Source organism: Microplitis mediator, chromosome 6, assembly GCF_029852145.1.
Source record: "Microplitis mediator isolate UGA2020A chromosome 6, iyMicMedi2.1, whole genome shotgun sequence".
Lineage (NCBI taxonomy): Eukaryota > Metazoa > Arthropoda > Insecta > Hymenoptera > Braconidae > Microplitis > Microplitis mediator.
In genome coordinates, this window is record NC_079974.1 from 5,570,664 (window position 1) to 5,585,953 (window position 15,290).

At 30.2% G+C, this 15,290-nt stretch overlaps 2 protein-coding genes across 5 annotated transcripts in view; both read right to left on the minus strand.

The window, feature by feature from the left end:
- LOC130669394 (transcription termination factor 5, mitochondrial) overlaps nucleotides 1-1,703 on the minus strand; it is a 32,246-nt gene extending 30,543 nt beyond the window's left edge. Inside the window, exons 1-2 of one of the 3 annotated variants that reach the window (XM_057472273.1) lie at nucleotides 1,291-1,703; nucleotides 1,076-1,212 (exon numbers count right to left, since the gene is read on the minus strand). In XM_057472273.1, coding sequence (XP_057328256.1) covers nucleotides 1,076-1,212; nucleotides 1,291-1,545 — 392 coding nt within the window. In that variant the 5' untranslated portion in view covers nucleotides 1,546-1,703. Of the gene's footprint in view, nucleotides 1-1,075; nucleotides 1,217-1,290 lie in introns of all 3 variants that reach the window. The other 2 variants (XM_057472272.1, XM_057472274.1) reach the window with 2 other exon arrangements.
- A 1,605-nt stretch (nucleotides 1,704-3,308) lies between these two features.
- Nucleotides 3,309-7,812, minus strand: LOC130669410 (UPF0746 protein DDB_G0281095-like). Of its 2 annotated transcripts, none has more exons than XM_057472310.1 (6): nucleotides 7,572-7,812; nucleotides 6,887-7,453; nucleotides 6,264-6,391; nucleotides 5,868-6,166; nucleotides 4,312-4,476; nucleotides 3,309-4,240 (listed from the first exon to the last, which is right to left on the minus strand). In XM_057472310.1, exons 1-4 carry the CDS (start codon nucleotides 7,668-7,670, stop codon nucleotides 6,013-6,015), a joined length of 948 nt encoding a protein of 315 aa, XP_057328293.1. In that variant the 5' UTR covers nucleotides 7,671-7,812; the 3' UTR covers nucleotides 3,309-4,240; nucleotides 4,312-4,476; nucleotides 5,868-6,012. The 2 variants fall into 2 exon arrangements, with proteins under 2 accessions (XP_057328293.1, XP_057328294.1); XM_057472311.1 differs by having other exon boundaries at nucleotides 4,312-4,491.
- Nucleotides 7,813-15,290: the final 7,478 nt, after the last annotated feature.

Genomic DNA, 15,290 nt, shown 5'->3' on the forward strand with positions numbered 1-15,290 from the left:
TATCAACTAAATTGAATAAATATTTGCTTGCCTCAAGTAATTGATGCTTCTAGAAATTTATCCCGGATTCTCCGGACGCGCATATCACCCAGTTTGAGGTCCGGTATGATGATGTATATCGTCTACTGTCTTCGCTCAATGTCAATAAAGGTGCAGGACTTGACAAGTTGCCAAATATTTTCTTAAAAAACTGTGCTGTGGGTCTCTGTGAGCCCATCACACATATATTTAACAAGTCATTGGCAACAGGAAATTTTCCCACTGCCTGGAAACTATCCTTCATCAGCCCGATTCATAAAACTGGTGATAAATCCAATGTGACAAACTACAGGCCAATTTGTATCTAATCTTCGTTAGCTTAACTATTAGAAAAAATAGTCCTGCCTCAACTAACTTTTGCCTTCAAGAACATTATAGTTACTCAACAACATGGATTCTTTGGCCGACTTGTCCTTCTTTTTTAAAGTAATTAATGGGCTGGTAGATGCCCCTGAAATCCTGGCTGATTTTGGCTTTATTTGCTCAAGAACTGACCTGAGAACTAGGAGGATACTATCGGCTGATAGGTCGGGTAAAAATTATGTGTATCATGGACCAAAAAACAGAATCGCTAGACTAGTGAACCAATATTCTACTGATATCAACTTTTTTGATGGATCCCTTTCCTCTTTCTCGACGGCGGTGAAAAAGATTATATGTACTATTTGATTCTACCTGGTTCTGAGTAATAATACTTATACAAGCAATATGGTGCAATATGATTTTTCTTTCATTTTAAATCTAATTTAAAATGATTATATTTTTTTTTTGTATAATGCCGATTGGCGTAAATAAATAAATAAATTTATTACTAAAGTGAAGCAATAGTTTTTTAAAAATAATAACTATCAATTTAATTTTAATAAAAAATTACTGATATTTTGAGTTTTCATGAAAACAAGAAAAATAATTACATTAATTTAATTTTTTTTTTTTTTGAATGTAAACGAAAACTTAAAATAATTTTCTTGCATACTTACGTACTAGTCGTTTTAAAATGGAATAATTTTGGTATTAGTAAATTTAGATTACGTACCCAGTCAACATTAGAGTGTCAATGAATTTGGCACCCATTTCCTCCAATATAATTATTTTATTTTCTAATTCATCTTCACTCAGTTCTAAAAATCTGCAGTCAGTTCGTTCAGCATTTTGAAAATCAACATTATGATACTATCTTGAATAATTCGGGCATGTTATTAACAGTGATATAATTAGTAAAAAAAAAAAAACAATAACTACAGTACTTACCCTACATACTAAACAATTTTTTATAATTTTTTCTATTGGTATTTCAAAGATGTTAGTATTTTTATTTAGAAGAGATGTAGCTTGATCACTATCCAAGCTCATGTTATTAATTAATAATTGCTTATAAGTTTTAAATTTTTGACTTTTTCCAGTCATCGGTTGCTTCCATGCTATCGTTGAATTTAATCCAATAGCTAACCAAGAATAATTTTGTTTATTCATAAAAGATACAATTCTATTGATTTTCATCAGCATTATTATCTATTTAAAAAACATTTGAAAACTACTTATTTTTTAAGCTAATTATCTATGAATAGTTTTACAATATAAACAAATATTTATATTATTATAGAAATCCATCGTCACATGCTTACAAATAGAAGTAAATACCTCACATGTACTGACAACATAAACAAACCACAGTCGGTATAGTCGCACAACAGACATTATCCCAGAGTGGGGGTAGTCTTTATTGAAGCCGAGTGACAGCGTTGCTGATAATTTTTGAAAACCCTCGCAGATTTGAATCACGGTGGAAACACGGTGGGTTTGTTCCATTTTACCACTGTGATTACGCGGTGTATCCACCGTGATTCCACGGTGGCTCGACCACTGTGTATACACGGTGTTTCCACTGTGATTACGCGGTGAATACACCGTGGAACCACGGTGGTGAAATAGCATAAAGCCACCGTGGAATCACGGTGGATACACCGTGTAATCACAGTGAAAACACCGTGTATACACAGTGGTCAAGCCACCGTGGAATCACGGTAGATACACCGCGTAATCACAGTGGATACACTGTGTATACCCGGTGGTGAAATGGAACAAACCCACCGTGTAACCACGGTGGATCCACGGTGTTTACACTTCCACGGTGTTTCCACCGTGATTCAAATCTGCGAGGGAATAAAAACCTTCGAAAATGAAAATTTATATTTTCACTTAATGATCTACGGATGTGATATAAAATTATGATACTGCAGTTCATCATGATACTGGAGTTAGCTGACGTCTAATAATTTTTTGATCTTTTTAAAAACGATAAATTATGAAAATAACTTCCCAATTTATCGAAAATCGTCGATTTTCTTAGCGGGAAGTTAAAAAAAAATTATTTAAAAATTGCACCTATAGCTTTTTTAATTTTCAAAATGTGCATTAGGTATTTCAAAAAAAAAAAAAAAAAATTTTATTTATGGTATTAAAAAATTGAAAGTATACCTGAGAATAAAAATTTTGATACCAATCCAAGCTCTTAATAATAATATTAAGGTTTACCTCAATCCATTATTCTATTTTCCATTTAAATAACACGGGAAAAAATTTTGTTTTCATGATACCGGCATCGAAACTTGATGTTTCAGTGTCTCTACAGCCCATCGAAACAAGCTAATTTCAAGCCTTTAATAGTCCAAATGTGACAGTTCAAAATAATTTTTTTGAACAAATTAATTTTTCCGATCAAAAACGGACTCTGAAAAAATCTATTTGTTGATAAAAAAGTTCAGTGAACGATATCACAGAAATTCGTTTCTCGGAAAATTTAGTTAATTGGTAGTATCGACATTTTGCCAACTTTTTTTTTAATTTCATTAATTTTTAACATAAAAAACTTAAAAATATTCCGGTGTATCTACCGTTGGATGTGTTTTGCCCTAATAACAGTAGATACTTACGTATGGCTTGCTCAAGATCTGCTCAAGGCTCAAGGTTAATTTTGAGCCTTGAGCACGCCATGCGCAACTATTTTCAACTATAGTCTTCCTCCAGAATTGAGTTATAATTTGGCACGATTTTCTTGTGTAAGGCTTGCAATTTAAATCTGGTCACAAGTGTCTGCAGCAAAACACATCCGTAGAAAAAGACACTAGCACCTATCGATCTTGACAGCAGACTTGCTCAAGAATTGAAAAAGATTTTTATATGGGTGGCGGACAGAGAGTACGCGCAGAAGGCAACTGATTGTGAAGGGTTCGATAGTTATAAATAATTAAATTCAAAATCAAGTAAATAAATTTATTTCAAAACAGAGCATTACATGAGAGGATAATAAAAATCTATCGTAGAATATTGCGTTTGTTTTCAGATTTGGCCAAAAAATTTACTCACATGACAACGTATAAATCTATTACTTGCTTTGTCAAATCTCTGGTGCTCAAAACACCCAACAGTTTATAATTATTTTTTACGAATCTTTGCCCTTATTTCATATATGGTTTCTAACTATACTCATGATTTTGCTACAGCTCTGAGCACACACTCTTCAAGTTGTTGAGTCAGTGCAAATAGTCCATCGCTTGGATAGTACAGTCCTCTGTATAAATCCATTTTATTAATAACATCACTGTGAGCCAGCAATTTACCATCGTTTCTATTGGGCTCCAAAGTTTGTAAATGAGCGTGAATGTAGCAGACATTAGACAAATTTAAAATTATAAATAAACACAGTAAGTAATTAAAAAAATAATATTTACAAAAAATGCACTGATTAATTTAAAAATTTTTTAAATGTGCATTTTTTTTTAATTATTTACTCTATTTATCAATAATTTAAAATACGTCTGATGTCTGCTGCATTCACCCTAATGTTTGTAAGAATTTTTGACATTTAAGCATTTTATCAAGTTTTCGGCCAATGTAGCCAGCGATGTAAAACTGGACCACTTTACTAGTGACGGCTTCATTATAATTGTGTTCATCTTCATGTGTTAGATTCTGACTCACAGATGAACTGTTATCTAACATCAAATCAATACTTTTCAACCATTCTTGTTTTGATTTATTTGGTTTATTTTTTATGTTTTTGATCCCAAGTAATGTCTTTAGAATTTGAACTCCATGGACATTACATTCTTTAAGAGGCGTTATAAGTGAAAAACAATAAGCCAGACGATATACTTGAGCAAACATTGTAGGGTCTGGATGACCATTAGCATCACAATCTCTGAAAAAAAATTTTTTATGAAAGATAATTCTTATCTATGAGAGCAATAAGACAGTTATTGATGTACTTACTTCTAAAGGATCTTGCGAAAGTGTTGCAGATCAAATAGCTGTAATTACACTCAATATACAGTGCATCGAGTATTTGTAGTGTCGCTTGCAAAGTAACTTATAAACCTACTAAAGTACTTTTAGAGACTGGTATGGGCTCAAGCTTTTCTCAATCTTTAAGAAATTCTAAAAATTTAAGAACTGTCAGGAAAATATTGTTCGAATTTTAGCAAATTCAAGAAAAGTATAATATAACTCATTTACTTCATCGCAAAAACATACAAGTGCTTGTACATTAATGTAATTATAAATTGCTGTGTCACATACAAAATATATTTTATCAATTACATGTCAAGCACATGCATATTCTAATACAGTAATCTTAGTTTCAAATATTAGTATTTCAGTAAAATATTCAGTGCAATTAAATACTAATTTGCACTATTCGACAGTATTATAAAAAAGGTGACATTAGGGTGTTTCATATTTAGGCGATATTTTTTTTTTTCTGTCCTACCTGAAAAATTAACAATTTATAAAACAAAAAAAATATTCCCGCTTGAAAAAAAATTCTAAGTCAATTAGGGGCTTAGCACATCGAAAAATTTGATTTCCCATTTAAAAAACATGGGAAAAAAATTTTTTTTTAGTTTGGAATTTTTTACCTCGGCAATGGCTCATTGTACGAATAAGCCCAGCATACATTTTTGTAGGGAATTTAATGCTCTACAAAAAAAGTCTCTTATTATTTTTTGATAAATCTATCTGTTCAAAAGTTATTGGACCTCGAAGTCAAGTTAGAGTAAATTTCGAGATCTTTTTACTTTTCCGGCGAAACTATCGGACTTATCATAAAATGCCATAGAATCTTTTTTGTAGACAATTTTATTTTCTACAAATTATCTATGATAAATTTTTTTTAAATTCTGCATTCTCTTCTAGTTATTTCCATTTTAATGCCAAGCTCTTAAAATCGATCAGAACAGTATTTTTTTAGGAGCTTGGCATTAAAATGGAAATAACTAGAAAACAATGCAGAATTAAAAAAAAATTGATCAATGATAATTTGTAGGAAATAAAATTGTCTATAAAAAAGATTCAATGACATGTTATGATAAGTCCGATAGTTTCGCCGGAAAAGTAAAAAGATCTCGAAATTTACTCTAACTTGACTTCGAGGTCCAATAACTTTTGAACAGATGGATTTATCAAAAAATGATAAGAGACTTTTTTTGTAGAGCGTTAAATTCCCGACAAAAATGTATGCTGGGCTTATTCGTACAATAAGCCATTGCCGAGCCAAAAAATTCCAAACTAAAAAAATTTTTTTTTCCCATGTTATTTAAATGGGAAATCGAATTTTTGGATGCGCTAAGCTCCTGATTGACTTAGAATTTTTTTTTCAAGCAGGAATATTTTTTTTGTACTATAAATTGTTAGTTTTTCAGGTAGGACAGAAAAAAAAATATCGCCTAAATATGAAACACCCTAGGTGACATACAAAAAATCTAAATAAGCAGTTGCTGTACGTTATGAGTGCAACCCACACTAAAGCTATTATGTTTGACATTCAATACCTTCAGTATATTTTCATTTGTAGTTGCTATCATCATCAATCTCAAGGAACAATTATTCAATCCAAATTGTGTAGATTAATTCCGCAGGAGCAATAATTCCTAGATATTAATATATCTCTAAAATATTATTTATTAAAAATTTCTGTTAAGTCGTACATAACTTTCTTTTTTTTTTATAAATTTTGTTGCAGCTCTGTAATCGCTTACGGAGAACACGACAAGATTTACACCTAGGATTCATTTGACACCTTTGATAAGCTTCATCGCCAATGATTACTCGTTTGCAATCATTTGAATACCTAAAGTATTGTTAAAAAGTAAGAAAACAATAAAAACACAGTTTATTTTTGTATCTTAAAATTATTAAAATATTACGTAATTATACATCTACGTTACCTCTGTTTCTCGATTAGTGTGCCAACACATAATGGCCATTTTTCGACAGATTTTAAATAATCATAGATTTCATCTAGTGAAAATAGTTTATCACTTAAACTCACTTTTTCATTATTTGGGAAAATTACCTGTAAAATGTTAATTTAGTAAAATAATTTATTGACTGAAACAATATCCCAGACAGCATTCAAGTCGGAATGACTGCTTTACAACGTCTTTTTGAAGGCGTCATCAAAAAGTCTTATAATGACTTCTTAAAGGTATCATTTTTAAGAACTCTTAATTGAGAGTTCTTGAAGACTCCATAAATAAGACGTCAGTTTTATGACGTCTTAATGTATTCTTTTTCTAACTTCTTTATGAAGTCAAAATTAGGAACTCCTTAAAGACGTCATGGTAAATTCATACTGAAGTCTTATTTGCGAAGTCAGAAAAAAGAACTCTTTTTAAAGACGTTTTACTGAGTTCGCTAGGTGGCTCATTCGACATCTTGAGAACTTCTTAAAGACTTCTTTAAGATGTTGATGAGACGTCCAAATCATAAATAGGAACTCATTTAGAACTCATCAAGACATCATTTTGCTGTCTGGGTACGCTGTTGTAAAAAAAACATGTATAGATACCGAAATAGAAAGATCGTCATTCCAAGCTATATGATTTTGAATCCGCATTTGCACAGGATCAAACCGAAAAAATTCCATTGCGTTGGACTTCTCAGCATATGACCAATACTGGGGTAGTATTGAAAACTTTTCCATTAAAGATGAAATTGGCTCCATAATTTCGGGTATTTGTTCTGGTTGCTGCTGATCTTGTTCTAGCTGCTCTTGCTCTTGTTCTAGTTGCTCTTGCTCTTGTTCTAATTGCTGTTGTTTTTGTTCTAATTGCTGTTGTTTTTGTTCTAGTTGCTGTTGTTCTTGTTCTAGTTGCTGTTGCTCTTGTTCTAGCTGCTGTTGTTCTTGTTCTAGTTGCTGTTGTTCAGGATTGAGCTGCAACTGATGTTCTATCGTCGGCACTGCTTCTTCTGAAAGTTTTTTTCTGCCTGAAGAATGAAAGTGGACTTCATTTCCGATGACAATCTTGGTATACATATTTATATCTTTTGCCTTGAAGTGAAATTGACAAATGTAATCGGATGCCTTCAATGTTATACCCAAAGATTTGGTCCAATGTTCTAACCTCGCTGGGGTCTAAACATTAATGCAAAGATATTAATATATTTTAATTAACCAATTTTATTCATTCATGCAAAACCAATATTACTACTATGTTTTCGAATTAAAAAGTTTAATCTGAACTATTACATACTATTGCTTGAAAAAAAGACACAGAACCCGATGTTTCTTTCACTACTTTTTTACTTTTCCGGCCACTTGGGCAACTTTTTACAGCACAAACTCTCACCATAGTGTTTATATAATTTAAATCGTTAATTAATACTAATGGTAAAAATAATTTAAATTGTTCTTAAAAATTTTTGGAAACAATATTTAAAAAAAAGTCTGTTCGTAATTTTTCAGTACTGAGTTATTCTCACTTGAATATTCCCTAATGCTTGTCAGCGCCACTCTGGTTGTTTATTGAAGTACTTCGACTGCAAATTGTCGTCAGTTTGAAAATTCAATCTGACCGAAATCTGCGCTCGGAATTAGACGGTAAATTTTCAGAAAAAGTTGAAAGCAAAAGCCGAAGAGTAAAATTTACGGTGAACTTTCCGTCGATTTCACTAGAGCTGCGCTCATACTGTAGTTAACATTCTGAGCAACAAACTTTGACGTCTATTTGCTGTTAATTTAAGAAGAAATCGCCTCAGCAAATTTGAAATTCAGTAGGCCTGAAACCTGTGGCTGGTATTTAACGGTAAAACGGAAGCAAATTTTTGCTTAGTAGCCCTGATTATTTGGATAAATAAATAAATATTCAAAATTTTCAATAATTTAATCGTTTCGATTTTTTAAAATTTTTTGGCCGAACTAAGCTCTGAGCAAATTTACTCAGGACTTAGTAAGATTTGGCAGAGTAAATATCCCTGATAGCCACCCTAACCGTAAAATAACTACAAGCTTCTGCCGTATTCTGAAGCCAACTTAAAGGAAAGTGTTGGAGAACAAGTAGTTACCTTTAAGTTGACAGTAAATTGTCTGTAAACTTGAATTCAATTTGACTACAACCGTTACTGTCAGACAATGACGTTAAGTTGATTGAAAGTTTCACTTCAAATTGACGGCAAGTATTTCTGTCAAATTACATTTAGATGACGGCAGTAAATTTGCATCAACTTGCACGCAAGTATTATCGAGCCGAGGCTTACCAGAAACTTGTCGTTAAGTTAGCCGTAAGTGTTTCACTGCAGAACTTGCTGAGCAATTATCCCTAATAGCCACTTAAACTTGAAATTAGCGGTAATTTGATGTTGAAATTACCTGAAATCTGCTGCCCATATTTGCCAACAATTTCACATCAAAAGTTAAAAAGAAAAATTTGCGGCTAATTTTTCATTAATTTAAAAGTAACTTTTTACGAAAAAAAAAGTCGCTGATGTTCATTCTTGCCATTTCAGAAGGCAAGCAAATTTTTACATAAAATTGTCTACAATTTGACGGTAAAAATTTACTTAACAATTTTTCAAGTCGAATTAACAATAAATTGACAAAAAATTTGCCTGAAAATTGATGACAACTTTTTTCTAGTCAACTTTTGAAGTGAATTTGCATTCTAATTCGGACAGTAAATTAACGTTAAATTCAATAACAAGTTGCATACAATTGTCGTAAAAAATGATAAGTCCGAATTTGACGGAAATTTGACGAAAGATTCAACGAAACTTTTGTAAGTAAACTTTTGCTAAAGCAAATTGTGCTATTAGGGCGTGGCTTATTTAGAGTGTGGCTATCAGGGAGGGATACTTGTATGAATTGATACATTCGGTTGGCACAATGTAGGTGGCGCAAAATAAACAATCACGCGGGCTTATTTAAATATTGATGGATATCATCATAAATAAAAACTTAACTTAATTACGATTCAATATCGATAAACACCCGCTAAATATTATTAATGTATACATAATATATATATAATTAAATTAATAAAAAAAATTACGGATTAATAGATAATATAAAAAAAATATAAATAGTCCGAAATAAAAAAAATAGATGAATTGGAGAAAATAAACAATTTAAAAAGTACAAAATTATTTTTTTTTAACAATAATTTAAGATAAACATGTATAATAATCCGAGTCAGCGGACGTGGCAAAATGAAATTCTGACCTTATTAAAATTGAGTGATAGATATATTAATCTCGACCCCCGACTTGTATATATTTTACTTTTTAAATATTCCCGACATTCGGGGGTTTTTACAATATCCATTTTCCCGAATTTATCTACATCTTTTAAATTAATTTGAATAAGAAAATAATATCACAATTTCTGGTTCCTCGGCTGATTTAAAATTATTTGCAATGATTTAAACTCTCGAATCATTTTAAATTGAATTGAATGAGAAAATAATATGACAATTATTTTGAATTGTTTGAAATTATAATTTTATGATATGATACAATATGAAATAATTTAGATTTTTTAAATAATTTCAAATGAGATTTCTTAATCAGGGTTTATAATAAAGATGTTTGCTATAGAGATATTTGAGATACGAATTATTTTTATGCATACTTATATTAAATATAATTATATTCCATAAAGTTAATTTTTCAAGGAATTATTTTACAACGTAAATGTATTTTTCATTGATAAATCAGCATAGAAACCTATTAGACTGGGCCGTACCTAACAAAGTCTCCAAATTTAGATTTCTATAAAAATGCATAAGACGAACTTTCTCGGAAAATTTTAATCATTCGAGTCCCATAAATCCTTGATTAAGAAAAATGATTTAATCTATGCTAAGTGTATATCTATATTAGGGTGCGTCATTTCGGAGCAACATTTTTTTTTAAGTGCATGTGGAAAAAATTAAAGTTCAACACAGAATAAAAATTTTCGCGCAAGGAAAAAAATTCTATGCCGATTACAGACCTAGCTCATTGAAAACTTCGATTTTCCCATTTAAATAACACGGGAAAATTTTTTTTTTTAGCTTCAAGTATTGTTAACTCTTTAACAAATCAATAGGTCGAATAGACTAATACATATTTTTGTAGGAAATTGAACGCTCTACAAAAAAAGTCTCTTATCATTTTTCGATAAATCTATCTGTTCAAAAGTTATTGGAGCTCGAAGTAAAGTTGGAGATCTTTTTACTTTTCCAGCGAAACTATCAGACTTATCACAAAATGTTATAGGGTCTTTTTTGTTGACAATTTTATTCTCTACAAATTATTATCAGTAAAGTTTTTTCAAATTCCGCATTTTTTTCTAATTATTTTCATTTCAATGTCGAGCTCATGAAATCGATCAGAACCACTTTTTTAAGAGCTTGAAATTAAAATGAAAAGAACTAGAAAATAATGCGGAATTTGAAAAAACTTTATTGATAATAATTTGTAGAGAATAAAATAAGCAACAAAAAAGACCTAATAACATTTTGTGATAAGTCTGATAGTTTCGCCGGAAAAGTAAAAAGATCTTTAACTTTACTTTGAGCTCTAATAACTTCTGAACAGATAGATTTATCAAAAAATGATGAGACCTTTGTAGAGAGTTCAATTTCTAACAAAAATATGTATTAGTCTATTCGATCTATTGATATGTTAACAAGTTAAAAATATTCAAAGTTAAAAAAAAAAATTTTCCCGTGTTATTTAAATGGGAAATCGAATTTTTCAATGAGCCAGGTCTGTAATCGATATATAATTTTTTTCCTTGCGCGAAAATTTTTTTGTGTTGAACTATGATTTTTTCCACATGCACTTAAAAAAAAAATGTTGCTCCGAAATGACGCACCCTAATCTATATATTAGCCGATTCAAACTGTTTTAAATCATTTCAAATTGTTTCGAATCATTTCAAATCATTTTTCTGAATAAGGGATATTTAAAACGTAACACTGATAGAAAATTTATATTGACTCAAGAAATATTTTCTTGAGCCAAGAATTTATTTCTGAAGAAAACTAATTGTCTTGCTTCAAGAAATTCTTGTCTTGATTTAGATTTTCTTGGCTCTATAGATTTTGTATCTTCGATGGATAACTCTCGTGTCTTGATCCGAATCTATATTATCTTCAATCGATACTATCGAATTCTTCAAGCAAGACCACTTGTCTTCAACTAAAAATGTCGTATTATTATTTTAAGAACTTTAAATTTTTGGTTCAAGTAATAATTCCTTGATAGAAGATGTTTTTAAAGTAATGAAAAAAAAAATTTTTTTAAAAATAAATTTCTACTTTAACATATCTGAAGTAAATGAATGTAGTCCTAAAAAATCACTTTAAAACTTTTTATTTTTAAAATAAAAAAAAAAAGTTTTTTTTCAAGCTGAGTAAATTGATATCTTGATTTAAAAACCGCGCCATTCTCGAAACGAGTCGGTAATGTCTTAAACCTAGATTTTGCCTATCTTAATCCAAGAGCAAGAAATTCTTGAACGAAATATGTCAGAATTTTGTTTCAAAACAAAAAAGGCTTCATCGAAAAATCAAATTCTCAAACAAAGAATTTTTTTTCTCTATCCGAGAATTTCAATTTTTTAGTTCAAGGACTTATTTCTTGAATTAAAACAATTAAAAATTTTGAAACAAGAACCACATTTTGAAGAAAAAATTTTTCTTGAATCAAGATAGTTTTTCTATCAGTGAATGTAATGTATGCTTGTAACCATGGACGCGATTGTGAAGTGAATTATCAACTCTGACTGTATATATACAAATATATCACAAATAAATTGCTATAGGATGTGACGCTCACAGCGCCCAAACAAAAAACAAATGCAGCCTCTCTAATACTAAGTTTCCATTACTCCTATACATACATAAATTTTTACATTCCATAGCTTTCCATACGCGGGTGGTTCAGTCCATATTTTACTTCGGTGATTAAAATAGTACACAATATAAATATTATAATAATTATATGAGTTTCGAAAAAATAGTGGGGATATGAGAAAGAGTGTTACATTATGAAGGTGGTGGGAATCAAATCAAAGCGAGTGCAAACAAATCTTACAGAAACTTTTTAAGACCAAATAAAGAAAAATATATAATATTTAATTGTAAACTATAAGTGACTCGCTAAAATGGATTTAGCGAGCAACACAAACAATGAAAAACAGGAACCCCAACTGTCTAATTCTGTTTTAATTGTAAGAGTTCCTGTAAAACATACAAATTTAGGAATCAGAAGTCACGCAATGTATTTTAAATAATAAAGAATTAGTTGAATATTTTTTAAATTACAATTTTTAAATACTTAAATGGTTTCGTATTTTATTACAGGGATATGAGTACCATGGTTGAGCTTACGTCATTCAGTACCCTCGGGAAAATTCAACCGTTTTTAGTAACAATTTCTACTACTGCCGCTTTAATTGTAGACTTACATTGTCATCTTACTGACAAAGAAGTTTGCGGATATCTAGGTGGGCATTGGGATATAAATGCTCATAGTAAGTAGCATCATTCGTTTACAATATACTCTGATTAAGAAAAGCGATTTGGAAAGATTAAAAAAGATTTTTCTTAATACTTTTTAATTTTTTCTATAAACTTCAAATCCTTATAATTTTTAAGCATTGAATCCTTTTCAAAAGTTCAAAATCACTAGTTATTCAATAATTTTGGGAGATTTCAAGTTATTCAATTTTCTAAATACTTAAAATAATATTTAATTGCTAAATAATAGTAGAATTTTCTAATTCTTGAAAGACTTGGAACGACTCGAAAATATAAAATTTTTTTAAATACTTGTAAATACTTTTCAATCACTTAATAATAATTGAATTTCATTTTATAGGGTAAGTGTGGGTATTACTGCGGGTGTGGGTATTACTGCGGATTTTTTTGTTTCAATCATAAATAAACGATAACTGAGTTTTGTTGATTTACAAAAATTATTGCTAATAATTGAAACCTTAAAGAAATTAACTGTACAGTAGTTTTACATGTCTAATAAATTTGTCCTACTGAGATTCAGAAGAATTCAAAAATATTACAATTTTCAAATACTTTCAAATTTTTTTTAATAGCTAAATAATAGGGCAAGTGTGGGTATTACTGCGTTTTTTTTGTTTCAATCATAAATAAACGATAACTGAGTTTTGTTGATTTAAAAAAATTATTGCTAATAATTAAAACCTGAAAGAAATTAACTGTACAATAGTTTTACATGTATAATAAATTTGTCCTACGGAGATTCAGAAGAATTCAAAAATATTACAATTTTCAAATACTTTCAAATTTTTTTTAATAGCTAAATAATAGGGCAAGTGTGGGTATTACTGCGGTTTTTTTGTTTCAATCATAAATAAACGATAACTGAGTTTTGTTGATTTAAAAAAATTATTGCTAATAATTGAAACCTGAAAGAAATTAACTGTACAGTAGTTTTACATGTATAATAAATTTGTCCTACTGAGATTCAGAAGAATTCAAAAATATCACAATTTTCAAATACTTTCAAATTTTTTTTAATAGCTAAATAATAGGGCAAGTGTGGGTATTACTGCGGTTTTTTTGTAGGTCTTATTTTAAAAGCAATTAATGAAGTTTATTCCAAGATATCGATAATTTTTTTTTATACCCAAGTTGTAGTTATTATTAACTTATAAAATCAACAATGAGATCAACTAATATTTTCTTTAAATAACAAGCATTTTAAAGACTAGTCTATATGCATGTATTACTGCGGGCCTAAAGTGACTTGCTCCTATTACTGCGTGCCAAGTTCTGCGGCTAAATCAATTATGAAAAACTTCGGGATCGGACAAGAAAATGAAATAAAACAAGTTTGAAAGATAATTATTAGCTTAATAAAATTTATTAATGTAATAACAGATTTATATTAATTTATAAAAATAAATATGACAAGTAAACACCGCACAGTACAGTCTACTGATGACGGCTTCGGAAACATGACACATGTGGAAACTCCAATTTCATCACTATTAAAAATTAGTGTAGAATCGATTTTTGTAGTCTTCATCAGTAAAAAAGTCAATGAAGTAGCTAATAATACTAGTGAACCATCCTCGTATCTGATACTCTGTTACCTTAGCCCGGGTTACAGATAAATTTTCAGAAATTCTTTCTGAAATATTTGGATGACGTTTTAACAAACTTTCAAGCCAAAACCTTCCTGGTTTATTTTTAGAGAATGGGGTTTTCCTATTATCATTGTCACACAGTATTTTTTTTTTCAACCAATTTATTTTTTGTTACTGGGAAACCTTGTTTACAATAGTAAAAAATCCATTGAACTAGTTCATTTACTCCCTCATAACTAAGTACAGTTGATGGTCCAGGTGGTTTGTCAGTGTATTTGTGAATTTTTCTTGCTCTTATCGTTGATTTCGGTATATTATATTTCCTATAAACTTGAGCAACTTTCATGTCCTCTGGAACTTCACTTAAAGCTAATTTTAAGTCAGCTTTATTATAATTATAACTTGTTTTTTTGATCACTTTAGACTTATTTTTTTATTAACCTTCTGTTTATTATTAACTTTAGGCATTGTTGATTTTTAACAAAAAATAACTTACAGACAACTTGATACACGCACTATTTATATAGGTTAAAATAAATAGCATATTACATACCTAGGCCAGTAAAATAAGAAAAGTCTCAGAGCATATCTAATTGTTGGCCGAGGCGAAGCCGAGGCTGACAAACATGTGGCCTGAGGCTTTCTTTTTTACTGGCCAAGGTGCGTATACTATTTTTCTGCTTGTCGAAGCCGGAAAGTTGCAACTTCGTTCAGGGCAGCGGCCCGAAAGTTGCCACTTTCCGGCCGGAGGGCAGAGAAAAATTTTACTACCGCAGTAATGGGTTTAAACGCATACAACTAGAGATGTTTCTTTTACTGCGAGTTATTGAGAAAACCTCAGTAATGCATACATGCCCAG